General features: G+C 44.6%; 8 protein-coding genes across 10 annotated transcripts; 4 read left to right on the top strand and 4 right to left on the bottom strand.

Annotated features, from left to right (window-relative positions):
• Positions 1–44: 44 nt before the first annotated feature.
• On the top strand, positions 45–1,067 carry LOC9645730 (expansin-A1). The gene is made up of 2 exons (XM_024674907.1): positions 45–547; positions 600–1,067. The coding sequence occupies exons 1-2, from the start codon at positions 45–47 to the stop codon at positions 907–909; spliced, it is 813 nt and encodes a 270-aa protein (XP_024530675.1). The 3' UTR covers positions 910–1,067.
• A 797-nt stretch (positions 1,068–1,864) lies between these two features.
• Positions 1,865–3,938, top strand: LOC9646717 (GMP synthase [glutamine-hydrolyzing]). The gene is made up of 6 exons (XM_002969854.2): positions 1,865–2,440; positions 2,550–2,800; positions 2,854–3,229; positions 3,291–3,419; positions 3,470–3,645; positions 3,712–3,938. The coding sequence occupies exons 1-6, from the start codon at positions 1,883–1,885 to the stop codon at positions 3,833–3,835; spliced, it is 1,614 nt and encodes a 537-aa protein (XP_002969900.2). The 5' UTR covers positions 1,865–1,882; the 3' UTR covers positions 3,836–3,938.
• On the bottom strand, positions 3,771–6,240 carry LOC112346315 (protein Daple-like). Its single transcript, XM_024675014.1, has 15 exons — positions 6,157–6,240; positions 6,013–6,109; positions 5,841–5,949; positions 5,730–5,768; positions 5,596–5,679; positions 5,486–5,547; positions 5,334–5,436; positions 5,093–5,266; positions 4,935–5,039; positions 4,657–4,884; positions 4,535–4,603; positions 4,357–4,467; positions 4,222–4,301; positions 3,931–4,167; positions 3,771–3,864 (listed from the first exon to the last, which is right to left on the bottom strand). The coding sequence occupies exons 1-14, from the start codon at positions 6,212–6,214 to the stop codon at positions 3,975–3,977; spliced, it is 1,512 nt and encodes a 503-aa protein (XP_024530782.1). The 5' UTR covers positions 6,215–6,240; the 3' UTR covers positions 3,771–3,864; positions 3,931–3,974.
• A 47-nt stretch (positions 6,241–6,287) lies between these two features.
• LOC9646716 (probable copper-transporting ATPase HMA5) lies at positions 6,288–10,354 on the bottom strand. Of its 2 annotated transcripts, none has more exons than XM_024674977.1 (7): positions 10,250–10,354; positions 9,370–9,813; positions 7,916–9,313; positions 7,606–7,860; positions 7,308–7,430; positions 6,767–7,252; positions 6,288–6,711 (listed from the first exon to the last, which is right to left on the bottom strand). In XM_024674977.1, the coding sequence occupies exons 2-7, from the start codon at positions 9,682–9,684 to the stop codon at positions 6,325–6,327; spliced, it is 2,964 nt and encodes a 987-aa protein (XP_024530745.1). In that variant the 5' UTR covers positions 9,685–9,813; positions 10,250–10,354; the 3' UTR covers positions 6,288–6,324. The 2 variants fall into 2 exon arrangements, with proteins under 2 accessions (XP_024530745.1, XP_002969660.2); XM_002969614.2 differs by lacking the exon at positions 10,250–10,354 and having other exon boundaries at positions 9,370–9,473; positions 9,526–9,606.
• Positions 10,355–10,733: 379 nt separating this feature from the next.
• LOC9645729 lies at positions 10,734–12,378 on the bottom strand. Of its 2 annotated transcripts, none has more exons than XM_002969613.2 (10): positions 12,261–12,378; positions 12,100–12,202; positions 11,946–12,050; positions 11,816–11,893; positions 11,716–11,771; positions 11,596–11,653; positions 11,408–11,533; positions 11,243–11,338; positions 11,107–11,178; positions 10,734–11,052 (listed from the first exon to the last, which is right to left on the bottom strand). In XM_002969613.2, exons 1-10 carry the CDS (start codon positions 12,350–12,352, stop codon positions 10,990–10,992), a joined length of 849 nt encoding a protein of 282 aa, XP_002969659.2. In that variant the 5' UTR covers positions 12,353–12,378; the 3' UTR covers positions 10,734–10,989. The 2 variants fall into 2 exon arrangements, with proteins under 2 accessions (XP_002969659.2, XP_024530798.1); XM_024675030.1 differs by having other exon boundaries at positions 12,100–12,184.
• Positions 12,379–12,411: 33 nt separating this feature from the next.
• LOC9645728 (PHD finger protein ING2) lies at positions 12,412–13,771 on the top strand. Its single transcript, XM_002969853.2, has 8 exons — positions 12,412–12,472; positions 12,543–12,614; positions 12,665–12,849; positions 12,924–12,987; positions 13,051–13,289; positions 13,342–13,380; positions 13,480–13,609; positions 13,656–13,771. The coding sequence occupies exons 1-7, from the start codon at positions 12,427–12,429 to the stop codon at positions 13,606–13,608; spliced, it is 774 nt and encodes a 257-aa protein (XP_002969899.1). The 5' UTR covers positions 12,412–12,426; the 3' UTR covers position 13,609; positions 13,656–13,771.
• A 5,705-nt stretch (positions 13,772–19,476) lies between these two features.
• On the top strand, positions 19,477–21,783 carry LOC9646715 (spidroin-2). Its single transcript, XM_002969852.2, has 3 exons — positions 19,477–21,434; positions 21,495–21,525; positions 21,594–21,783. The coding sequence occupies exons 1-2, from the start codon at positions 19,522–19,524 to the stop codon at positions 21,499–21,501; spliced, it is 1,920 nt and encodes a 639-aa protein (XP_002969898.2). The 5' UTR covers positions 19,477–19,521; the 3' UTR covers positions 21,502–21,525; positions 21,594–21,783.
• On the bottom strand, positions 21,728–23,473 carry LOC9645727 (acetate kinase). Its single transcript, XM_002969612.2, has 4 exons — positions 23,196–23,473; positions 23,014–23,140; positions 22,733–22,936; positions 21,728–22,640 (listed from the first exon to the last, which is right to left on the bottom strand). The coding sequence occupies exons 1-4, from the start codon at positions 23,240–23,242 to the stop codon at positions 21,810–21,812; spliced, it is 1,209 nt and encodes a 402-aa protein (XP_002969658.2). The 5' UTR covers positions 23,243–23,473; the 3' UTR covers positions 21,728–21,809.
• Positions 23,474–24,256: the final 783 nt, after the last annotated feature.

The raw sequence follows: 24,256 nt of genomic DNA, 5'->3' as shown, positions 1-24,256 counted from the left end.
GCAAGCTATTCCAGAGGGCTGGACTTTAGCTCACGCAACGTACTATGGCGGCTCGGACGCGTCGGGAACAATGGGTAAACTTTCGCTTCGTCTTTCCTGCCAAGAGCCATCGATTCGTAAAGACTTCCTCCACAAGATCTCTGGGAAAGAAAGAACGAAAACAAAGGAGAGCGAAGAGAAGAACTGACCGTGATGCGTGTGTCTTCTTGGCTCGATCTTCTCTCGCAGGAGGAGCTTGCGGCTATGGCAACATGTACCACGAAGGCTTTGGAGTGGAGACCACCGCTCTGAGCACCGTCTTGTTCCAGAACGGAGCTTCCTGTGGAGCTTGCTACGAGCTCAAGTGCCATCAGGATCCAAAGTGGTGCCGTCCCGGCAATCTCTCCATCACCGTCACCGCCACGAACTTCTGCCCTCCAAATCCCGCTCGCAAGAGCTACCGAGGAGGATGGTGCAACTATCCACAGCAACACTTCGATCTTTCCATGCCGGCCTTCGTTCACCTCGCGAACAGGACCGCAGGAATCATCCCAGTCATCTACACAAGGTAGCACACCATAAGTCATGAAATCACACTGACTTACGATGATCTTGTGTAGAGTCGAGTGCAAGAGGCAGGGTGGCATTCGTTTCACGATGCGTGGGAACAAATGGTTCATCTTGGTGATGATCTCCAACGTAGGTGGAGCTGGAGATGTCCGGAGCGTGGTTGTCAAAGGATCACGATCTCCGTGGACGCCGGCGACTCGCGCTTGGGGCCAGAACTGGCATATTTCCAACCGGTCGATGCTAGAGCAAGGCCTGTCTTTCGTTGTGAGTACCAGCGATGGCGAGAGTAGGATAGCTCTCGACGCAGTGCCGCAAAATTGGAAATTCGGACAAACCTTCACGACCGCTGCACAGTTCTAGAGAAAGATCGCTCCAAATGCTCCTCGAAGAACTTGCATGAAGAGCAACTTCCTCCAAGAAATTGTCCGATCGAACTCGAAAACACCTGAAAAGCCGCGAAAATGTCTGAGAAGAAAAAATAAAATTCTAGAAAGAAGCGATCGAAGCGTCGCGCAAGAACTCACACCATGGTTGATCTTGATAGATGAACTCTAGAAACAGACCTGGAAGAGCGCAAATCCGGAAGTGATACCCTGCGTCCTTTGGAAAATTTGTGTGAAAAATGCCCTTCTTGACCGCCGGCAGAGGAATGGCACTTTCTTGGCGAGGTGCGCCATAGCCATCGCTCGCAAAACCCCATAAACCCTAAAATGTGGAATCGAATGGGGGGGAAATTTTTATTCACAGTGGCGCATCCGGAGATGGATGGGTGTTGTCACAAGATTTTGGATTCTAAGGAGAGGCATTCGATCGATCGGCTTAGTCGTCGAGGAGATTGGTGTCGGGATTGGTGGCCGCGGATCTTCTTCGGTGGCTTCTTCTTCTTCTGCGTTTCTGCGATCACAAAAGGGAAAGAAGAGAGGAATTAGAAGTTGTGGTCGATCGATCGATCACTTACTCCTCTTCTACGCCTGCGGCGCCTTCGCATAAGAGAGGGAGGAGTCCGCGTGCTTCTCGGGCGAGCCATCGCGCTATGAGAGTAGAATGCGCGGCAAGAATAAGTTAAAAACCATTCCGGCGCGAAACGCTGCGGTGACCGTTCGATTCGCCACGTCAGTGATCCGACGGCCCAACCATCGCGACGTTGCGCTTGCGTGGCAACAAAACGCCACATGTCGTGTTTTTATGTCCTGTGACGTGGCACGGAAATCGGACATGGCAAGTGGTGCATGACGTGTAAAATCGGACGGCCATGAACCGACATGGAGAAATCTGACGGCTATAATCTACTCTAAAGCCCTAAACCCTTGGGCATTTTTTCTTTCGCGGCGCGATGGCAATGGCGATGGAGGAGGAGGCGTCGCGGCACAATGTGGTGCTGGTGATGGATTTTGGATCGCAGTACACGCATCTCATCACGCGCCGCGTCCGCCAGCTAGGTGTGTGCTCCTTCTGCCTCTCCGCCGGCGCATCGCTCGACGCCATCGCCAAGCTCACGCCCTCGATCGTAATCCTCTCCGGTGGACCGCATTCCGTCCACGAGCCAGGCGCTCCCACCGTGCCCGATGGATTCTTTGATTACGTTAGGGAGAAGAAGGTCTTGGTGCTGGGGATTTGCTATGGGCTCCAGCTGATTGTCAAGGAACTCGGGGGAGTGGTCAGGCCCGCCGATAGCCAGGAGTATGGGAGCACGGAAATTCGTGCTAGTCTGGGATCTAAGCTCTATGGGGACGATCCAGCGATGATGACGCAGGCGGTGTGGATGAGCCATGGCGACGAAGCTGTGACGCTTCCTCCGGGATTTAACGTGGTGGCAAAGAGTGTCCAGGGAACGATCACGGCGATCGAAAACACCGAGCTGGGAATTTTTGGATTGCAATATCATCCCGAGGTAGAGTACTTGTTCTCTCTTTTGTTTCTTGATGGATAGAACTAGTTTTTTTCTCTCTTTGACGTTCTCTCTTTGGTTTTTCTACTTACATTGTTTTTGTTTGATCCAGGTTACTCATACACCCAAGGGAATCCAGACTCTACGACGCATTCTCTTCGACATTGGTGGCGTGGTGGACGACTGGAAACTCCAGGACCTTTTGGAAGAACAGATCGAGCTGATCAAATCGGCAGTAGGACCCGACGAGCACGCAATCTGTGCTCTGTCCGGAGGGGTGGATTCCAGCGTCGCAGCGACGCTCGTACACAAAGCTCTTGGAGATCGCCTCCACTGCGTCTTCGTGGACAATGGCCTTCTCAGGTAAGTTATGGCTTTCTAATGGCAAAAGATTGTCTAAAGTGGTGTCACGGCAGATATAAAGAGCAAGAGCGAGTAATGGAAACCTTCAAGCGTGAGTTACACCTCCCTGTTGTCTGCGTGGACGCAAGCACGGATTTTCTTTCACGTCTGCGTGGCGTCACCGATCCAGAGCAGAAGCGCAAGATCATCGGAGCACAGTTTATCTCCGTGTTTGACAAGTTTGCTAGCCACCTCGAGGAAGAACTCGGCAAGACGGCAACCTTTCTGGTCCAGGGAACGCTCTACCCCGACGTGATCGAGTCGTGTCCGCCGCCTGGAAGTGGAAAGGGTCACTCGCACACGATCAAAAGTCACCATAACGTTGGAGGCCTCCCTGAAGTGATGAAGTTGAAGCTCTTGGAGCCGCTAAAATGGCTCTTCAAGGACGAGGTTTGGTTTTTTTTTCTATTCCATTTCTTAGTACTGTGATTTATATGCTTCTACCTTCCAGGTGAGGAAGCTTGGAAAACTACTTGGAGTTCCAGAGAGCTTTCTCAAGAGGCATCCTTTTCCTGGCCCCGGCTTGGCTGTGCGTATCCTTGGAGAAGTCACGGAAAGCCACTTGGAGATGCTGAGACAGGTAAAAGAAATGTATTCCCTCGAGCGACGACTTGACGTTTTGAGATTTAGGCGGACGAGATCTTCGTGAACAGTATAAAAGAGGCGGGTCTCTACGACGAGATCTGGCAAGCTTTCGCTGTTCTGATTCCCGTCAAGACCGTGGGAGTCCAAGGAGACAGGAGGACGCATGCCTATCCCGTCATCTTGAGAGCCATAACGAGCGAAGATGGCATGACTGCTGACACGTAAGCCGAGAGCTTTGATCGATCAGTAGACTCTGAAACTCACGATTGTTTTGTTGGTGGCTGCAGGTATGAATTCAAGAACAAGTTTGTGAAAGACGTCACTGGAAAGATTTGCAACACTGTTAGAGGAGTCAATCGTGTGGCTTATGATTTCACTTCGAAACCTCCCGCTACTGTCGAGTGGGAGTAAACGAAATTCTTAACTTTTTCCCACAAACGCTGGAAAGAAACATACATTCTTAGCTACCTGTGAAGAACAATACGATCTTAAAAAAGAAACTCTACCTGGAGAACTCCATGCGTACAAGAAAATTTGACAAAGTGTGGTTCTACTCTCCGCCGCCGCCACCCCTCAACCAGGACTTGAGATAACTCGTCGATGTCGTCGATGGCTGCTTTTTTTCTTGTGTAATCTCCTCCTCGACGACGTCTATAGGCTCTGTGGTTGCAGCCCAGCTAGCTGGTAGTAATCTCCCACCGGTGTTTGAGCTAGACGGCTTCTCAAGACGTTTCAATAAATCCCTGCAAGAGAAAAAGAGCAGTTTTTTTAATGGAGTGAAAAAAAAAGGGATAAACCTTTCGCGATCTTTCAACTCGTCGCACTCGTACTTAAGCCGCGCGACTTGCATCAAAGCGTCCACTTTTTCCAGTGTCACCTACATGTTTAAACAAGTTAATCATAGGCTGGAGAATTGAGTCTAGAGCTCGAACCTGGGATAATGTCTCGTTGAGCTGTTCTATCTGATATTCCAAGGCTCCCGTTGTCTTGCATTCCAGGTGACGCCTCTCTTCTTCCTGCGAGAGCAACATTAAGGCTGACACCTAAAGCAAAGTTCACGATTTTATCAGGCGTTTATGTGGCAGTACAAAAAAACGATGAACTATATACCTTGTCCTGTAATGCTTGCAAAAAAGCGTCCTGGCTAACAACCGGTTGCGCACTTTTGTTTTCTTGAACCTGCAATGAATCTCTCTGTTGAAAAGAAAAATAAAAACAGAAACTCGTTTCACCTCACTGCTTGTTCCCGTGTCGCTCGTATCCGACGTGATTCGGCTTCCTGTTGTAGAACAACTGGTCTCAGCTGTCTTGATTTTATCTGCAATCTCTTGAAAAGAAGTCAAAGTAGCCTCGAGGAAGGTCTTTTCGGCCTTAAACATAGTAGAAACATCATTCTTCAACCTTCTGTGACACATGTAAAGCTCTTGCATAGCGCTACCAAGGTATACTCCAAATTTCAACTGGAAAATCAAAGTTAAATCCCTGAGGTAATCACGACATCCATTTTTACCAGGCGCATCTCAAGATCGACAACGGAGGACTCCGCCTTTGCTTTAGCATCTCGTAAGTGGTCAGCTTCAGCTTTTACAGAGGCTAAATCTTTTTCCAACGAGACCTGACAGTTAAAACGTTAGTCTGAGACGTTAAGTAGACAAGGTAAAAGCTTACATTGGTGGTTTCAAGGCTTTCAACTTTGTGCCGTAGTTGCTTTTCCAGTTCAGCGACTTCACCAAAACTCCACGATCCGTCTACATCCGATACGAGAGATTTCGCCTGCTCAAGCGCGTCTGTGTCTTCCGCCATCTCACTTGAAGATCGAAGGCGCCAGAATTTGTGGACAACCTGTTAGTTAACTCAGCAGTCAAGTACTTCTTTACGTCACAAAGACAACACTTTCACCATGCTGAACCTGGTGATAGACGTGCAGTTGAGCATTCAGTTTCTCCATATTTTCCTCCATTTCTTCCAAACGGGCGCTTTTTAATTCGTTTTCCTGCAACATTTCCTTCTGCCTGGAAAACAACGGTGCATGAAGAAGACGAAAAGAACCAGGAGACTTGCCTGCGGCGAAAAGCCTTAAGATCTTCTTCAAGTGATTGTCCGTGATTTTGAATTCTTTCTATCTGCGTCAATAGTTTCCTAATGCATAACCATAAAAATTCAGCACATACCTCAAGAAGAAGCTTGTCCCTTTCACTAATTGAGGAGGCCATGTTGTTTTGGAAAAACTTTATTTCTTGCTCCAGCTTCTTGTGCTGCCAACGAACATTGATGTCATTTACCAACAAAATTCCAAAACATTTACCTTTTCGCTTTCGTTCTTGTAAAGCTCCGACACTTGACTCTACGGAAGAATCAAAAGAACGAAAGTCTAAAAAAGCCGTACACAAAATCCAGACAAAAAAAATCGATAAACCTTGATCTTGTACAGCTCGGAGAGCTCTTCTTGCAAATTCTCATTCTCTCGCTTGTACGCCGACACTTTGTTCTTGTAAGCTTCCAATTCCTGCTCCAATCCAGCAAGCCTGGCCAGGAAAAATCTCAGGGATCAATTGAATGAGAGAGACAACAAGAAGAGGAAATCTGACCTGCGAGCTTGCAACCGAGACATAAAATCACCGCCGGAGCGCTCTCCAGATTGCTGCATGCACAGGGCCTCCACATCCCGCCGCAGCTCATCGCGCTCTACGCTCAATCCATCAGAAGAAAGGTGTGAAATTACAAGAGATTACCACTCTCTAGCTGCACGATCCGCCGCATGAGCGCGGCATTGCTGCTCGCCACGTCCATGGTGGACGAAGAACCCTAGAAATATTTGCCCAAAGAATGATTCAAAGCATAAAAGATTCTAGAGAAAAAGGTATATAAGAATATTCGGCAATTTAAAAATTTCTTTAAAGTCAGCCAAGCTTTCTTGGGCGCTTGTAGTTCTTGAGTAGCAGCGACGAGCACACGACGCTGACCGAGGAAGCGGCCATGGCAGCGCCGGCGATCCATGGAGGGAGGCGAAACCCCGTCCACGGGAAGAGCACTCCCGCGGCGATGGGAATCCCCAAGACGTTGTAGCCGAGAGCCCACAGGTAATTCAGCCGGATCCTCGTGAAAGTCTTCCGCGAGAGATCGATGGCGGTCACCACGTCCTCGAGGTTGTTCTTCATCAAAACGATGTCCGCCGCTTCCACCGCGATGTCGGTCCCGGCTCCAATCGCCATGCCCACGTCCGCGGCCACCAGCGCCGGGGAATCGTTGATACCATCGCCCACCATCGCTACTGCCATCCCTGTCGCCTGGAACGAGCAAGAGATCCAGAGTTTCTTCTCCAAAAATGCAAAGAACTTTTACCTGGAGCTCTTTGATCTTCTCGGCTTTGACGCTGGGCTGTGCTTCAGCGATCACGTTGTCGATCCCAATCTCGCGAGCGATGGCTCTGGCTGTCCCCCAGTTGTCGCCAGTGACCATCAAGCTGTGGATTCCCATCGACTTCAAGTAGGAGATGACTGCTGCTGCCTCTGGCTTTACTGGATCCGCGATGGAGATGAGTCCGACGATTTCCCCGCCTATAGCTCCCAGGACCCCTGTTCTTGCCATGACTTCGGTCTCTTTGAGCTGCTCGGCTACGTCTAGAGAGACCATGATCCCGTTTTCGGCCATCAACCTCGTGTTTCCCACGCAGATGCGCTTCCCGGACACTTCTCCCGTTACTCCTTGTCCCGCAATGGATTTGAAGTCCTTCACTTCTGGAAGCCAAAGGAGGTCTTTGCAGCCCGTGCCTTGCAGCGACTTGGCGTACTCGATGATGGCTTTCGCAAGAGGATGCTCGCTGTTCACCTGTTTTGTAACGAGATATATACGTGAGAGATATAAGAAAGTATGATAAGAGTACCTCGGCGGAAGCTACCAAATCAAAAAAGACCTTGAGAGCCACGTTTTGGAAAAGCTTGGTGCCAACCACGACAGGCTCTCCGCTGGTGAGTGTTCCGGTCTTGTCAAAGACGATGTACTTCACCTGAAGCATCACAAACAAGTATTAGTCTTAGTTTCAAGCAAAGTGCAGAGAGAAAAAGAAAACGAAAAAGAAGAAGCAAGAGGAACAACAAAGAAGAAAACCCAGCAATGTGTATTACTAGCCTGTGGTTTCAGTTTTTCCCTCGAAAGAAGAAAGAATGTCTGTGAATAACCACCTTCTGTGCACTCTCTAATGCATTGCCACCTTTGATTAGAACACCTTGGGCTGCACCTTTTCCAGTGGCGACCATAACAGCAGTAGGAGTAGCTAAGCCCAGAGCACAGGGGCAAGCAATCACCAGTACCGATATTCCAAACTGGAGTGCCAGCTCAAACTCGTCCATGGACGACGGAATCCAAGACCTTGGATAAGTTCGAGCTCTGCCAGCGGTATACCATACCATCCAAGTCGAGAAAGCTGTTACTACCACCTGCAAAGGCAGAGTTAAGGTAAGCGCGAGTAAGATAGGAAAATCAAATACTTACCATCGGAACAAAGAACTGAGAGATTTTGTCGGCGAATTTCTGCACTGGCGCTTTCGCCATCTGAGCAGCTTTGACAAGCCTCACAATCTGAGAAAGTGCAGTCTCCGAGCCGACGTGAGTTGCACGCATCCGTAGAGCACCGTTTTCGTTCATAGTGCCACCTATAAGTTTGTCATCCAAACGTTTTGTCACAGGCCGAGCTTCACCGGTGATCATGCTTTCATTGACGTGGCTCTGTCCCCACACGACCACTCCATCTGTAGGAACTTTGGAACCGGGCCCGACTTTGATGATGTCGTTACGTTGTATGAGCTGGGTGCTGATTTCGCGTTCCGAAACGACGTTCCCATTGCTGTCAACCGAAAGCAGCACAGCAACATCAGGTGCCAGGTTCATGAGCTTCGCTATAGCCTCGGACATCTTTCCTTTGGCGAGAACCTCCAGGTACTTCCCGAGTAGAATAAATGAAATAAGCATGGCACTTGTCTCGAAGAAATCTGTCCCCCGAAAGTGTTGGCAAGTCGCGGCACGCACGACTGTATAGACCGAATAGAAGTAAGCCGAGTTTGTCCCCATGGCGACCAGAACGTCCATGTTAGCTGATCCATGCTGTAAAGCCTTGTAAGCACCGACGTAGAACCTCCAGCCGATAACGAACTGGACTGGCGTTGATAATGCCCACCTCAAAACTTCTCCAACAGTCAGCACCATCACCAGCTTCATGTCCAGCCACTTTTTGATAACTGGAATGTACATGAAGACCATCGAGAGGAAAAAGACCGGCACGCTGAATACACTGCTCCACAAGAAAAGCTTCTGGTACCGTCTGACTTCTTCGACTCTGTCCGGGCATCCTTCCCCCGGATTCATGTACAAAGACGCTCTGTATAGATTCGGAGTCGGACTGGTCTGCTCGATCACCTCGATGAAGCACCTTGGACCGGTTAAGTCGGGATCATATGAAACCATCAAGCGCTCCTCAATGGCGTTGAATTCAACTGACTTCACGCCCGGTAGAGCCATGAGAGAGATCTCGATAACCTTCAGAGCTTCCTGTGAGTGAACCCCTTGAAGACGCAAGTAAACTCTGTTCCTGTCCTCTCCCGCGCTAATCAGTTCTGTTTCGAACCCGGCGTCGTCAATGGCTGCCATCAGCAGCCCGTGACTCACAACTTTGGGATCGTAGTGTATCTCGGACTCTTCCGTTGCAAGAGCAACCACGGCCCTCTTAACCCCCGCCATCTTCCGAAGAGCAGACTCGATAGAAGTGGAGCATGCTGTGCACGTCATGCCTTTGATGCGAACCCGGCAAATGTTGCTCTCATTCTGGTGGCTATGGTCTTCGATGACCGAAGCCTGAAATCCAGCATCCTGGATAGCTTCACGAATAGCTTCTTCCTGCAGAAGCACAGCTTTTGTCAGCCACGGTTCAAACATCAACAAGCAAGACTTACAGCAACGAAGGCCGGATGATAGATGACCTGTGCTCTTGCATGGAGAGCAGCAACAGCTGCATTTTTTATCCCGGGAAGGCGTTTGATTGCCTTTTCAATCGAGCCTGCACAAGCAGCACATTCCATACCCTCCACCTTGAATGTAACATCACGAACCTCTGAAGCATCGATGTCCCTTCGAGGTGGAGAGGGGGGATAAGTCGGCATGGAAGGGTAACGAGGCAACATAGACATGAGCAGAAGCTTAGATTTGCTTTGCTTGCTAGAAGCCGAGCAGTTCCCATTCTGCAAATTCCGGACCTCCAGGACTGCCATATCATGCCTGGAGCTAGACACTGCTGCTGGAGCCGATCATAAAACCCGGGTGGAAGATATCTAGAACGCAGGAACTTGAAAACTTGTGGCATCAGACTCTATCTCTTCTTTGTTGTAAGTTTCAGAATTCTGGCAGAGAAGAAAAGAAAAGAAATCGCTGCATTAAACCAGGAAGCACAAGCGCTCGTGCATAAAGTCTCTAGAGACAAGCTGGCTGTACTACCGTGTGTAGTACCAAAGAGAATGGCGTACACGAGCAAACGATCCATCAGTGGAGCTATCTTGTACCAAGAATGTCCACTCCGTAAGTCATGCATCTCTCGGCCACGGACAAGAAATCCGGGCACGGCATTCCTCACTCAGGGAATCAAAAACAACCGAAAAGAGGGAAACGAAAGCTACAATTAGGGTAACGCTCGAGGAAGAAGAGAAGAAAGCAGCATTGCGTCCGTGGATCGACCGGAAGAACAAGACGACGCGAGGGAAGGCAGGGCAATGCAACGATCGCGTCGATGGACATGAAATCAAGAGACGAAACCGGATGGGATTGGACAAGCGCGCTTACCGGAATGGATCGATCGATCAGCTCCGCCGCAGCATCGCGATCGACGTGCCGTCCGGATCGAAATATTTCGTGCCTGCGCCAAGGCGCGCTCTCTCTTCCACGCCAGAGAAGAAAGAATGCCGAGCCCTTAAAAACTTTTAAACATGATACCCTTCCTCTTTTTCTTGATTCTTTTATCGTTCTCATTCTTTCGTGTTTGAGCGGCAAAAAGCGCGTGCTTTGAGTTAGTGGGAGCGGCCATGATCATGGCGCTGGAATATTTGGGGGAATCTATAATGTGCCACCACCACCTTTGTTTTTCTTTGTAAATTGATCGCAATCGAGCTTCTTGTGGGGCGAATCGACTTCCCGAATGGAATCTCTATCACTTTGACCACCACATCTAGCGTCCTCGAAAGGCCACGAAATTAATCTATACCGCATTGGTCGACGTTAGATCTTCACGGTAAATGCGACACAAAGGATTATCTAGAAAAATGGTAAGTGGGGCTTCACAATGATCGTCTCACTTTATGTCAGCCCAAAGGCGAACGAATATCGCATTGTTTGGTGCTCCTCCAAACACCAAAGCTTCGATTTCTATCCCACTATTGGAATCTCCAGTTCACCAAAGCACTCTCGGCAAAGCGAGCACACTTTCTTCCTTGCTGGGCATTCCACAAAAATGATTTTGGCAGTAACACCACCATCGATCATCGATCACTCAAACCGGCAGAATCAAACATGTCTTTGTCTAGATGCTACCTGTAGAATGATCCCACGAAGAACATAAGGACAGCCGAGACGATGGTCACGAATGTTTCCTGGACAAAAAGAGGAAAGTATCTCTCAAGAAACCACTGTGAAAGAAGTCTTACCTGGCTATTGTACAGGGCGCGAGGAATGGAAGCTCCTATAATCTCGATGCCATTCAGAATACCAGTAAACACCTGATGATCCAGTGGTACGACGTTCATGAAACGAAAAACGAAAGAAGGAAAAAACATGGCTTACCAATGAGGCAACAGTGACGCACCCGAAAACAAGTCCAAACGTGCGAAGGAGTCTCTTTCCACTCTTTGCAACGTTTTTGTTGTGATCCTCTTCATCCTGAAACAGATTGTTCGTGTTTGGTTATGATATTTTGCGAAGTAGTAAAGCTCGAAAACCATCACTTACATAGACTGTGACATCAGGAGGTTCGTACTGCTTGAGCTTATTGAACAACTGAAAGACGTAGCCAAAGATAAGCACTTGCAAAGGTTTCCAGTCAGCCATACCCTCTGATATCACAACCCAAACAGACTGCGCAAACAAGTTTATGTCAAAACTTTGAAAGAGACTGGGAAATACAGCCACAAACTCACCATTGCTACTGAAATGCCAACGTTGATCATGATATCTCTCTTGATGGAGCGAGCTTTTCTATCAAATTCATGATTTGCGTTAGACTAGCACACCGAAACAAGTGAAAGGCTGATGAATACTTTGGACCCCATGGAAGTAGCGGTTGCTTGTCTGCATATTTGATGTTCTTCGAGACCTTTTGAAAGGATTTTTAAACGAGAAGAACAAACAACGACATACCTCGACGGCTCCAAACGTCAATCCCTTCTTTCTCTTGGAGAGTTGAGACATCATAATCTTATCATACGCTCTCTCCAACTGCGCGAAGAACGCAAGAAGATCAAGCAAAGAGTAGAATGGCAGGACGTACTCGAGCAGCGGCAGCCTCATTGCCACTTTTTTCAGCGTCCTTGTGCTTCCTCGAGTAAAGCACTTTGATCTTATCAAAACTCTCGAGCGGATTTACGCCAAGAACCTGGAAGAAGGAAAACTGTGAGCGATTTTTCACAATCGCAGCCAAGTACCTCGTAAGGATTCTCCTCGGCGCCCGATCCTAATCCCGCAGACATATCGGCAGCATTGCACGTCGCAAGCCTCGAAAGCTTTGTTCTTTTGAAATATATCGAGCTAAAGGCCATCCGGGAAGAACATGTGGGAGAACAACAACGGCTAGGAGGAAGTTTACCTCGGAAGAGCATGGATTCTCGATCGAACTTCGAGCATTCTGGATGGAGCGCCGAGCGCCGCGCCATGGAGAGAATGCGCCGAGAGCGCCATTTGCCCTATGAAATAGAAATGCGAAATAAAACCCCTGCCAAGTTTTTAGGGCTCTTCAAACAGAGGAGACAGCTATGGCGATCGCTAGAACCGGCGTCTTTGTGGACGATTATCTAGAATGTAAGTTGGAATCTCTATCGCCTATAGCAGCGGAGCTCATCGCCGGCATTGGCATTGGATGGATCCACAGATTCGAGCTCTCTCCACGCCGAAGTCCAGCGCCATCTCTCCACAATGACGGAGCTCGATGTGCGAGCACACAGTTAAGTGCTTGATCGCTCTTGTTCTCGGCTTATGATGCGTGATTCACAGATATGATGCTACAAACACGCGAGGACACGAAGACTTGCCTGTTCCTTCCCACGCAGCAGATCAAGAAGCCATCGCCAGAGCAGGAAGAATTCGAGAGGCTAAAGAAGGAGATCGAAGCAAACCACGACAATATCCGGAGCCTTTGCACGGAGAAAGTTTTGCTAGCACAGCAAGCTTACGACTTGGTAAGTAAGTAGCTTCAAACTTCTACTGCTAAGATTCCCTGTTTTGTTCTCTCTTACGAGCATGATTTGGTCAGATCGATAGCCAGATGAAGAGACTAGACGAGGATTTAAACCAGTTCGCGGAGGATCTCAAGCTTGGTATGAGAAATTTTTTCTCCTTTTCGTTGTTCTTTCTGTTCTTAAGCTTTGCTTTTCTTATAGAGGGGAAGATATCACCAGACGAGCCTGCGATCCTTCCAATGCTGCCATTGCGCGACGAGAAAAGGAAGTCTAGCTTCTTTGTCCCGCCAGGAAAGAGACTAGAACTCAAGGACTGGGAACGCGATCGGGACACCGAGCTCATGCCACCTCCTGGCAACTACAGGAAGAGAAGCCTTCCAGCTCCCGACTTGGATCAACCCGTGGATCCCAACGAAGAAACGTATTGTATCTGTGGTCAGGTATTGTTTTCATGTTTTTTCCTGTCCATATGTTTGGTGTTCTTCCTCGCAGGTTTCGTTTGGGGACATGATCGCTTGCGATAACGAGAACGTAAGTTTTCCATCCCTCGATCTTGTGATCGTAACGTGACATAACTTACGGATGACATGATCCCGCGATCATAACTTAGAATTGCTGGTTTTCTTTCAGTGCACAGGAGGGGAATGGTTCCATTATCAGTGCGTTGGCTTGAGCTCCGAGACGAGATTTAAGGCCAAGTGGTACTGTCCCACTTGTACAAAACTACAACGTCGTGGTTTGCTGGATCCTCTGGCATAAGGTATTGCTATAGGCTCACGGACTAGCCAATCTAATTTGCTTCCCAGGTGGTAATTCCATTCAAAAAATTTCTTCTTGCAAAGGAATTTATTGTACACGTAACAAATCAACATAATGCGTTTCATATATAAATGTTGTAGGTGATTGGCCTAGCATGTCTTAATATATATTGTTATATATGTGGGATTAGTAATCTGCCTAGCTAATGGGCAATGCGCACACCTTTTTAAATAATGAAGAAAACCTTTAGCAATGTCTTTAGATTCTTTTAGGAACAACCTTAAATCTAAAATCAATAAAAGAGTGCACCTCCTTACCTTGGAATCCAGGGCAGCACTGAGGCAAGTTGGAACTTCTTTTCAACGTGATTTCCTAGATGCTTGCGTCTTGCCACACAATTAACTTCACTTGAAATCCAAATGCCCACGACTTTGTCATTGAGCCCTTATTATGTGTAGTTGCTTTTTTTCTTCTCTCTCTCCTGACTGTTTTCTCTCACTCTCCCTCTTTCCTCTTTTCTACGTTCATCCTGAGAAGCTCAAGAAGCTCCCTCTCAAACTCGCCCACGACTATCTGCTCATAAACGTTGCTGCTGCTAAGTTCTTGAGCAGATTCTGTCCCAAACATCTCAAAGTTTGCCTCAAATTCGTGAAACTTACAGTGAATGCTTGTGTGTGTGATCCGTGTGTTATGTGCACTTGACACATCCATGAACACATGTGATATATTTTCCTCCTCTCTCACTCTTCTCTAATGGACTTTTGGCCTTGCAAGTGCAAGCCGACGGCAAGAGCTCACACCATTTTCATTGCAGCTGTTAGAATACTAGAGGGAGCAAGTACTTTTCTCCAGCAAAAACTAATGGAAGTTTTTGTCACATTGTAGCTACTGTTTCATGGCACCTGATCTCAATTCTAAAGCAGATTGGGTGTTGAAACCAAGCATCACAGAGAAAGATCTTTTGGCAGGGATTGGCTATCTAGTGTAACACAACAGTGGAAATTGCACAGAGGAATGTTTAGGTCCACTATACATTGAATGACGTCACTTTTTTTGCTGAGATGGCTTAGTCTTCTACTTTTAATTTTACCAGATATGACTTGAGGATCAAACTATGTGTGTGATTTAGCTTTCAGTCACAGCTTGTATGTGCAATGAGTTTTCAAAATCTTCTGGCATGGCCACGTAATGGAATTTTACTTCTACAGCTGTCATGATGTGGTCCTCCCTCTCATAACCAGTGGCATTCTTTGAGTGTGCGCACATTGATTGGCTGTGCAAACATTGACAAACATTTTCCTGACCACCAAGCCTCTCTCTGGACTGCAATTAGATAAATTATTGGCATATACATTTCCATTAATTTGTTGGTGAATATTCTCCTTAGGTCTTGGGTTCAATTTTATCAGTTAATGAGACTCTAATTTTGTGATCAATAGCTCAAGAGTGAGATCTAGGAGATTAAAGTTTAGGACATGGATCAAGTTTGGGGCTTTTGCATTCATGACTTTTCCTCAAAGCTGGGACTCTTTCCACAAACATGATCCTCACTCATGTTATTTAAAGTTTTTAGGGTTTGGAGAGTTGAGCTTAGGCTGTTTGATAAAAACCTCATTGCTCAAGATTCTTCAAACATACATGCAAAACTTCTCTATATCTCAATTGTTCATATGAGTTCAAGTGATAATAGAACACAATGATGGCATTTTGAAGTTCCAAGTTTTTAATTTAAGTTGTTTAATATCATTCTATTTATTGTTTTGCAAGAATAGGAGGAGTTGCAACATGTGCCATAAACATCACTATCAATTAAGTTTGATTAGTCAGATATAACATATAGCTCTAGAGTTAAAGAAAAAGTACATTGTAAATGAACAAAAAGAAAATTGAAAAAGCAAAAACAAAAAAATGAAAAATTTATAGGAACAAGAGAGATCTAAATAATGCAAAAGTTAAATCTAAATAAAAAACATAAATCTAGGAAGTCCTTAAGGATAATCAAAATTGCCACTCACTTTCACCAGAGTGCATAAAATATAGAAATAGAATATGCATATTCAATTTACCCAAAAACCCTAGTTTATATATAAGAGTGAGTGGTTTAAATTGAAACTAATTTAATGGCTATTAAAATCCCACTATGCTTATATAGCATTGTAGATGTACACCTTGATCTCACTATACATATATACATACATACATATATACATATATATACATACATACATATATATATACATATACATACATACATACATACATATATACATACATACATACATACATATATACATATATACATATATACATACATACATACATACATATATATACATATATACATATATACATACATATACATATATACATATATGTATATATATAGTGAGTGCATGAAATAAGGAAATAACTTATATTCAGATTGAAACTAATCCAATAAATATCAAAATCCCCAAGTTGATATGGCAATTTTTCTAGAATGAACAATGATTCCATTTGTGAAGGTTTAGTCCTCTTACTTCCTCAACATGATCCAAGAAGTTGCTAGGCATTGTTTGCATTATGCACCACCAAAATATGATGATCTTTGGGAGAAGTTTTTGTTGAAAGAGAAAAGATTCATTGATGTTAAGATGGCATCCATAAGGAAGCAATGGGAGCAAACAAGTGTAACCATATACACAGACAAGTGGGTGAGGATGTTATGTTGCTACTTCATCTTGTGGACGATGATATACCTATGATTGGAAAAATATATGAGTGTATGAATAGGTTGGATGCAAATTTAGAGAAAGGATAGTCAGATTATGGCAAGTATAGGGAACTTCATCAAATCATGTTTAACTGGTGGTATAAGTATCACTCATTTATACACTCAATGGCATATATGCTAGACCTTGAGTTTCAAAAGCATGAAAAACATGTCAACAAAGAAGTCATGAAGGATTAGAATGCTTATATATTGGCCATGTTTACATCCAATGAGAGGGATGTGATATAGGGTGAGCTTTAAATTTATAGGAGGATAGGAGGCATTTTCAACTTGATTGATGGTAAGGTTGATCACACTAAGAAGGGAGCTATATGTTGGTGGGAGATTATAGTTATGAAATTCCAGCTCTTCAAAAGTTGGCCATTCAAGTTCAAAATCAGGCATGCTTGTCATCCTTTGTAGAGAGATTATTCAAAACTTTTGAGCATATGTCTTCAAAGAAAAGGAATAGACTTATTGTGGACAAAACAGTAGATTTGGTTTTCATGGCTTGTAATAGCAAGTTGTTAACCTACAAAAATGACTATAATTATGACAAGTTTGTGAACTACAAAGTACTAAAAACAATTCCTCATTCAAAAGACAAACTTGAGTCAGGAGAGGAAGAGGAAGATGGAGACAATGTCAAAGATTGTGAGGTTGAAGATAACAATGATTTGTAGGATGTTTGAATAGTTTATATATAATAAAAATTAGTATTTCCTAGAATTAAAAATAGAAAATTCTTAGAATATTTGTGAGCCATGATTGTGTTCTATGGTCAGGTTCCTAAAATCTAAGGCTCATATTCATATTTCATATTCATGTTTGTAACTATGGTTCTATTTGCCAACTTGCTTCACTTCTAAGGTGAAGCAACTAGACTAGAGCTTTTCTTTTTGGGATTGGAAAGAGCTATAACAGCATTCAACCCTTGCTATGGTTGAATCTATGATTAGAAAGTAGGTAATAATAAAAGAGAGGCACCCTTTGGTGTGGCAATAAATCTGAGGGGTCCATGTGGCTTATGAGTTGTGAGAAGTAATGGCAACAGCAGTGGCCCTCGTTTACCTTTTTCTAGTGGCAACATACTCATACTCTCTCACTTAATTGTCTATTCTTTCTCTTGTAGACAGTATAATAATAAATATAGTATTAGTTGTTATTATAAGTGCATACTAATTAACAATAACTATAGTGTATAAAGGATTAAAAGTTTGTTTACTTTATGTAAATCATATTACTGTTAAATTCTTTGCTTACAAATTATCATGTACATAAGTCATTCTTATATATACTACTTAATATGAAAGAGAAAAAATGCTATTTTACTTATAAAAATACTTAATTAATTAACATATTTATATAACAAAATAAAACTTTAAACCTCAAACCTTAAATAAATTGCTACACCTTGTATGTAGCAACACTTGGTTTTCTTAATAATAGTGTTATTTTTACTTATTAATCCAATTGATCAAAAAAGTTTATAATTATATGCATGTTTGTAATTTATAAATACAAGATTAATCTTATTGTATATCAACCATTAGATGATAAAATAAAAAAGAATATACTAGAAAGTGTTTAAGAAAGTTTTTAAATTATAAATACAAAATTAATCTAAATGAATAACAACCGTTAGATGGTAGAATATCCTAGATATCCAAGTATATTCTAGGTATATCCACTACCATCCCAATCCCCTTACAGGTTTGCTTAAGCAAACCAAAAAGCAATATATAAGGTGAAAAATGTTTTATTATTTTTTCATTCTTTATAGTGTTATCAAATTATATATAACTTAGTTGTAATTTCTTCCTCTTGATTTTATTTATCAAAGTGTTAACACATATATTTTTTACTCTATAGGATAACCATAAAACAAAACCTAACCCTTAAACATGTATACCTGACTTTCAAAGTGAATAAAATCTTAGAGTATTCAGAATCCTAAAGCCAAATCAACACACAAAATGAAGTTAAATAAAGTCAAATTTACCACTTGAGATACTGTTTAGCTTATCTATTGCTCTTTATTTTACCTTTAGTTTAAATCTAAGCCCAAATTCCATATCATATTAGTTGGTGAAATACCACATTGTCAAATTAAATCACTCATATGTTGGAAAAGTGCCAAATTCCATTTGAGTTTATTTTATGTATTAGTTTTAGCATTAGAATTTTGGATATTATAAGACTATTCTATTGGTCTATCTTTTAGTTTAGTGGCCCAAAGCCTTAAAATATAAGTTTTGCTCCATAAACTATAAACTATGGTCTTATAAACTAGGTATGTCCTATAAACTATGCATGTTTTGACCTGTATTGACTACCATATCTCTATTAAAGCATTTGACACATTTCCTCCAACAATAATTCACCTTAGCAACAATTAGTTATAGATCTCTTGGAAAATGGATACCCTGATAATGTACTAATTTTCATCAAGAAAAATAATTGTGAAAATTTACAAGTTAGTCAAGCTGCAAAAATTATCAACCTGCAAATTTATCTTCAATAATAATCATGTTCAAATATAGGTGTAATACTCTCTCTCACTCTCTTTACTATATAAAGTGAGAGGAGAAACCAAATCGATAGCCTATACCTCTATTTACTCCTTTATGCCATAAACACTTTAGTGCTTTTTGACACACTATTTTGTGAGGATGCCAGGATACATCCAAAACACAGATTATGGTTTTTGGAAACCCATGCTTTGGTGAGTGAGGGCTCTGAATTGATGGATATAAGGCATGAAAGAACATATACCATAGATTGCAATCAAATTGCCCTAACAAAATGTCTAAGAAAATAGTCTCTCAAGTGAGATATGTTCTAGTCTGTCCACCATTAGTAGATACTACTACTGTTTTATGGATATGACAGGTAGTTATATACAAATGTGAGAGAAAGGATGCCATTGAACACCAAAAGATTGTCCTTTCTCATTTAGACATAAACTCTGGCAAAACACTTCAAAAACGTACTTCAAGAAATCATTATTTTAAGCTCACTCCTTTAAAGAATATATTCTCCAATTAGAATATCCTCTAACACTACACGAATATACTGCTTTTAGATATTTTTCTTGTTAAACCCTTATCCAAAACCCTAGAGGGATTTTTCTTCGTGGGAGCTGTGTGGATGCGCAAGGAATGCTGGTGAGTGCTATGGCGGCGCAGGTAGTGAGCGTGCCGCTGCCGCCGCTAGCGCGATCATCCTCCTCTTCTTCAGCGCCCGCGGCTGGAATCGGCAATGGCGTCGACAAGGATCTCCTCTCGCGGCATTCCAGCAGCAGCGGTCTTAGGGTCCAGCGATTAGGGCCTGGAGGAGAGCTCTCCAGGACGCGATTTCGGCTGCTCAGGGCACCGGAGGCCGCATCTGGCAGTGATCTTGGGAGCTCTTGGAATCCTTCTTCTAGCTCCTCCTCGTCCTCGAGCGCATTGCCGTGGGAGAGTTCCAGCAATAGCAGCACTAGCAGCGGTGGAAACTCCAGCTCTTCTAGTCTATGGGGTCCCGGTGGGCTTTTTGGCTCTACCACGCCAGCTTCCAGCGCTGTGGTAGATGTAGTTCCATCTCCAGCAGGCACCGATGGAGCGGCAAAGACCGAGAACACTGGTGGTGGAATCGATCCAAACCAGAAGATTTACAGGGACGGAGATGGCTGGCCTCATCCTCTCATGGATCCCGAGTACAAAGTCTCGGACGAGCCATTTGGCTGTGGATCTTTCAAAGGTGGCAAAGGAGTCGGGAAAGTTTGGCCCAATCCAAACTATAAGCCCAAGCCTGGTGACAACTACGTGTGGTCGACTGGAGGCTCGTCTTTCAGCAAGTATGGCAGTGGGAAAACTTGGCCGAATCCAAACTACAAGCCCCCGGAAGATGGCAAGGACAACTTTGTGACCTTCACCAAAGGCAGTGGAAAAGTGTGGCCGAATCCAAACTACAAGCCAAAGCCCGGGGACAAGCCTTTCGTGAGCGGCACTGGCAAAGGAGGGACTGGAAAAGTGTGGCCGAACCCAAACTACAAGGGTGACGATCCAAAGTACGTCTGGGGCGGCGGTGGCAAAGGCAGTGGCAAGACATGGCCGAATCCAAACTACAAAGGTCCTCCACCGATCTACGAGACTCCCAAGGGGAAAGTATGGCCGAATCCAAACTACAAGGGTCCCCCAGTCGGTCCGGAGTTCGCAGGCATTGGGAAGAAAGGTGGCAAAGTCTGGCCGAATCCAAACTACAAGGGACCTCCGGTTGGTCCCGAGTTTGCTGGTGGGAGTCGAGCTAGCAGAAGAACTTGGCCGAATCCAAATGTTAAGCCGCTGCCTCCGGTGAATCCTCCACCCGGTGGATCTCCGTTTGGAGCGCCGGTTGGAGCACCAGTGGGAGCGGCTGTTGGAGCAGCACCGGCTGGAGCGATGAATGCTGGAAGTCCAGCTCCAGGAGGTGGCAGCTACAATCCAGGATTTAATCCAAATGCCGGAAGCGCTCCTGGCGGATTCAACTCCAATCCTGGGAGCGGTCCAGGGGGATTCAACTCGGGTCCTGGCTCGAATCCCGGAAACGGTCCAGGTGGTTTTAGTGCACAAGGTAGAAATCCGGGGTGGTCTCCTAGTCCAGGAGGAAATGCGGGTGGAGGCTATGGAAGTAATCCTGGCGGGTTTGGTGCTGGAAACTCTTCGACTGGATTTAGCTCCGGGGGTAACAATCCCGGAGGATTCAACAATCCGGGAAGCAACAGTGGTGGTCCAGGAAATAGTCCAGGAGGATTCAACACTCCGTCTGGAAGCAACAGTGGTGGTCCAGGCAATAGTACGGGAGGCTTCAACAATCCGGGAAGCAATAGTGGTGGTCCAGGAAGCAGTCCAGGAGGATTTAACAATCCAAACCAGGGAGGTTTTAGCAATCCTTCCTCGGGTGCCGGAGGTGGAGGTTTTAATCCGGGAAGCGGATATAACACTGGGAACAACAATGGATACAACCCAGGCGGAGGAAGCAATCCTGGAGGCTACAATCCGGCACAGCAGCAGCCGCAGCAGCAACAACAACAACAAGGCCCTCCTGGAAATCCGTAAGTGGCATTTGTTCATCGCTTTGCTTTATCTCAACCGTGTTCTTGTGATCTATACAGATGGTGATAACTCAGCTAAGACAAATCATGTGTAAGTCCTGTCTATCAGTCTCACGTCATAAACTTGTCGTAAAGAACTTATCAACTTGGTTCTTGCAGCTGATGTGGTGCTCGAGAAGATCAAAGAATCCAGTGTTCTCCTTGCCAATTCGTCGATGATTGCGATTCGAAGCGAAGAGATCAAGCTATAGTAGAGGTGTATGGCTTTCAGTAGTTTTACTTAAAAGACCATGTAGCGATAACTTTTGTTCTCTTATAACCTCGATCAATCCATTCTATTTACAACCAAGCTCATCCAAAGTTTTCTAGTGAATCCTATCCCCCACTCTTCTCACAAACCGGAGCTTCCAAACTCTCCAAAACCTCGCGAGTTTGCTGCGCAATACAAAGCTGCTCGTCGGTCGGTATCACCAAAACCTTGATCCTCGAACCATCCTTGTGGATCTCTCTCAAGCTTTTACCATTTTTCTCCTCGTCAACCTGGATTCCAAAAGCCTCCAGCCTCTCGCAAACCATGGACCGGATTTTAGCCGACCTCTCGCCAACGCCACCGCTAAACACCAGCGCGTCAACTTTCCCCTCGAGATCAACCATGTACGCTCCCAGATACTTCCTTATACGGTGGACGTACACCTCCAGCGCTAGCCTGTGCTTGTCGGAACTATCCGCGGCTTGCACAACTTCTTTCATATCTTTGTCTCCGCAAAGCCCGTAGATCCCACTCTCCTTGTTGAGCAAAGCATCGATCTCGGCCAAGCCCATGGATCTGTGCGCTGCGAGGAAGGGCCAGATCGCCGGATCAACGTCGCCACTCCGAGTAGCCATCACTAAACCTTCGAGTGGAGTCATTCCCATGCTTGTGTCGATCGATTGCCCGTGCTTGATCGCACACATGCTCGCTCCAGCGCCGAGATGGAAGGCGATGAGATTAAGTTCCAGCGCTGGCCTTCCAAGGGCGCGGGAGGCCTCGCCAAGAAGAAACTGGTAGCTCGTCCCGTGGAAGCCATAGCGCCGTACGCCCAGCTCTTCGTACAGCTTCCAGGGGATTCCGTACGTGTACGACGGCCGGGGGATGGTGGAGTGGAAGGCTGTGTCAAAGACGGCTACGTGGGGGCAGTGGAAGAGCTCCTCAGCAACTCGAATTCCCTGGAAATTTTTTGTGATCTTTTTAATGGAGAAAAAATGGGACAAAAAAATGGATTTTTCCTTTTGGAATAAAGAAAGTTAAGATTTGTTACCTCCAAGTTTGCTGGATTGTGAAGTGGAGCTAGAGGAACAGCCCTCTCGATTGCTTTCTTCACCTCTTGAGTTATATGCGTTGGTTTGCTAAATTGCTCGCCGCCGTGAACGACTCGGTGCCCGACAGCGCAAACGTTTTGCGGCTGCTGGAGCAAATCCATCACTTTCTTGAGACCAGCTTCGTGGTCTCCAATACATTTTCCCTGGAAGAAAACCAAAAAACTATTAGCAACCCAGCTATCCATGTACAAAGGCTTTAAGATTGCTGGAACACAAATACCATGATTTTTAGATCTTGGGCAGTGGAGATGCTCTTGTGGGAGATGGAGCTCTTGGAAGTTCCAATGCCTTCCACACTGCCCTGGAAAATGCAAGAAGCCACTCTTCCCAGATGATACAGGGCATACCTGCGATACATTGACCCTCTAGAGGAACTCTTTCTTCACAAAAATCTTTACTCACTTGATCGATGAGCTGCCAGAGTTGATCACGAGCACGGACCTCGCCATTCGCGTGATTAGGGCGGCCCATCAAGTATATTCGCTCCATACACTCTTGAGTCTGAGTGCTGACCATGGTTTGTAATGGATGTCTGATTAGGTAGAAGAATCTTAATCTGCTATTTTTAATAATTCAGAAAGGTGGTGAGCAAGCACCTTTCTACAGATCATGTCCTTATCCTGTGCTCTCTCACTCCCTATTCTTTCTTACTGCAATAGAATATTATAGGATCTTAAATATTCTTGATATCTAGGAGGCTACACAACATAAGTCACTACTCCTCAAAGTGTCACTTTAGAAGCTATTACTTAAAGACAAAAGTAAAGAACAGGTTTTTTTTTTTGAGACAAGTTCTTTTTGTTTGTTCTTTTAGTTACACTAATGACAGTGTATAAATTAATTAAATTTTGTTAAATTAGATTACTTAAGTACTGTTGTTTGACTAATATGATTAACATCAATGTGAATTTTTTAATACAATTTAATTAAGGTTTAGATTTGTATGAATTATCAAAAATCCCATTTAAATATAATAAAAATAAGTACATATTATTTAAATTTTTCTTTATAACGAAAGAATTCAATAAAAGTATGATTTACATGCTAAAAAACCCTTCAAATGACTAATTATTTCATCCATAATTACCTTTTGTTACATATTTTGTTGAACTTAAAAAAACTATAAGCTAATATGGTTCCTTATTTACTGTAAAACAAAAAGCCATATCAACTTATAATTTTTCCAAATGCATGGCAATATAATGCTCTTCAACCAATTCTTGCAAAATATGGCTTTCTCCGATGCCAATGACAACATTATGCTAGTGCCATTCTCCACCAACATGGGGCTCTACAAGCTGTATGAGTTGGGGATCTCTGCAGATTTGATAGAAGTGGATGTTGGGCATAATTTCTATTTAGCATGGATAGACATTAATCTTATATGGTCACCCATATAACATGATGGTAGATCCATGTTTGGGCACAACTATTTCAATGGAGCCGATTACCACTTTGTGCAT

Source organism: Selaginella moellendorffii, unplaced genomic scaffold (genome assembly GCF_000143415.4).
Source record: "Selaginella moellendorffii unplaced genomic scaffold, v1.0 SELMOscaffold_13, whole genome shotgun sequence".
NCBI classification, from domain to species: domain Eukaryota; kingdom Viridiplantae; phylum Streptophyta; class Lycopodiopsida; order Selaginellales; family Selaginellaceae; genus Selaginella; species Selaginella moellendorffii.
Note: the sequence above shows the minus strand (reverse complement) of the source record. Positions and strands in the feature narration are given on the sequence as shown.

Excerpts from the sequence above, each read along its gene's own strand:
- LOC9646715 (XM_002969852.2), top strand. The coding sequence starts at position 19,522 with ATGCTGGTGAGTGCTATGGCGGCGCAGGTAGTGAGCGTGCCGCTGCCG.
- LOC9646716 (XM_024674977.1), bottom strand. The coding sequence starts at position 9,684 with ATGGCAGTCCTGGAGGTCCGGAATTTGCAGAATGGGAACTGCTCGGCT. Across the intron at positions 9,314-9,369 it reads ATCATCCGGCCTTCGTTGCT|GAAGAAGCTATTCGTGAAGC; the intron begins GTAAGTCTTGCT and ends GTGCTTCTGCAG. Across the intron at positions 6,712-6,766 it reads AGAAGATCAAAGAGCTCCAG|GCGACAGGGATGGCAGTAGC; the intron begins GTAAAAGTTCTT and ends TGCTCGTTCCAG.
- LOC9645729 (XM_002969613.2), bottom strand. The coding sequence starts at position 12,352 with ATGGCGCTCTCGGCGCATTCTCTCCATGGCGCGGCGCTCGGCGCTCCA. Across the intron at positions 12,051-12,099 it reads CCGAGGAGAATCCTTACGAG|GTTCTTGGCGTAAATCCGCT; the intron begins GTACTTGGCTGC and ends TCCTTCTTCCAG. Across the intron at positions 11,339-11,407 it reads CTCCTGATGTCACAGTCTAT|GATGAAGAGGATCACAACAA; the intron begins GTAAGTGATGGT and ends AATCTGTTTCAG.
- LOC112346315 (XM_024675014.1), bottom strand. The coding sequence starts at position 6,214 with ATGGACGTGGCGAGCAGCAATGCCGCGCTCATGCGGCGGATCGTGCAG. Across the intron at positions 6,110-6,156 it reads GATCGTGCAGCTAGAGAGTG|AGCGCGATGAGCTGCGGCGG; the intron begins GTAATCTCTTGT and ends GATTGAGCGTAG. Across the intron at positions 4,604-4,656 it reads ACACGGGAACAAGCAGTGAG|GTTCAAGAAAACAAAAGTGC; the intron begins GTGAAACGAGTT and ends GATTCATTGCAG.
- LOC9645727 (XM_002969612.2), bottom strand. The coding sequence starts at position 23,242 with ATGGCGAGGTCCGTGCTCGTGATCAACTCTGGCAGCTCATCGATCAA. Across the intron at positions 23,141-23,195 it reads TCTGGCAGCTCATCGATCAA|GTATGCCCTGTATCATCTGG; the intron begins GTGAGTAAAGAT and ends AATGTATCGCAG. Across the intron at positions 22,641-22,732 it reads ACAATCCAGCAAACTTGGAG|GGAATTCGAGTTGCTGAGGA; the intron begins GTAACAAATCTT and ends AAAAATTTCCAG.
- LOC9645728 (XM_002969853.2), top strand. The coding sequence starts at position 12,427 with ATGGCGATCGCTAGAACCGGCGTCTTTGTGGACGATTATCTAGAAT. Across the intron at positions 12,988-13,050 it reads CGCGGAGGATCTCAAGCTTG|AGGGGAAGATATCACCAGAC; the intron begins GTATGAGAAATT and ends CTTTTCTTATAG. Across the intron at positions 13,381-13,479 it reads TCGCTTGCGATAACGAGAAC|TGCACAGGAGGGGAATGGTT; the intron begins GTAAGTTTTCCA and ends GTTTTCTTTCAG.
- LOC9645730 (XM_024674907.1), top strand. The coding sequence starts at position 45 with ATGGCGGCTCGGACGCGTCGGGAACAATGGGTAAACTTTCGCTTCGTC. Across the intron at positions 548-599 it reads ATCCCAGTCATCTACACAAG|AGTCGAGTGCAAGAGGCAGG; the intron begins GTAGCACACCAT and ends GATCTTGTGTAG.
- LOC9646717 (XM_002969854.2), top strand. The coding sequence starts at position 1,883 with ATGGCAATGGCGATGGAGGAGGAGGCGTCGCGGCACAATGTGGTGCTG. Across the intron at positions 2,441-2,549 it reads GATTGCAATATCATCCCGAG|GTTACTCATACACCCAAGGG; the intron begins GTAGAGTACTTG and ends TGTTTGATCCAG. Across the intron at positions 3,646-3,711 it reads GATGGCATGACTGCTGACAC|GTATGAATTCAAGAACAAGT; the intron begins GTAAGCCGAGAG and ends TGGTGGCTGCAG.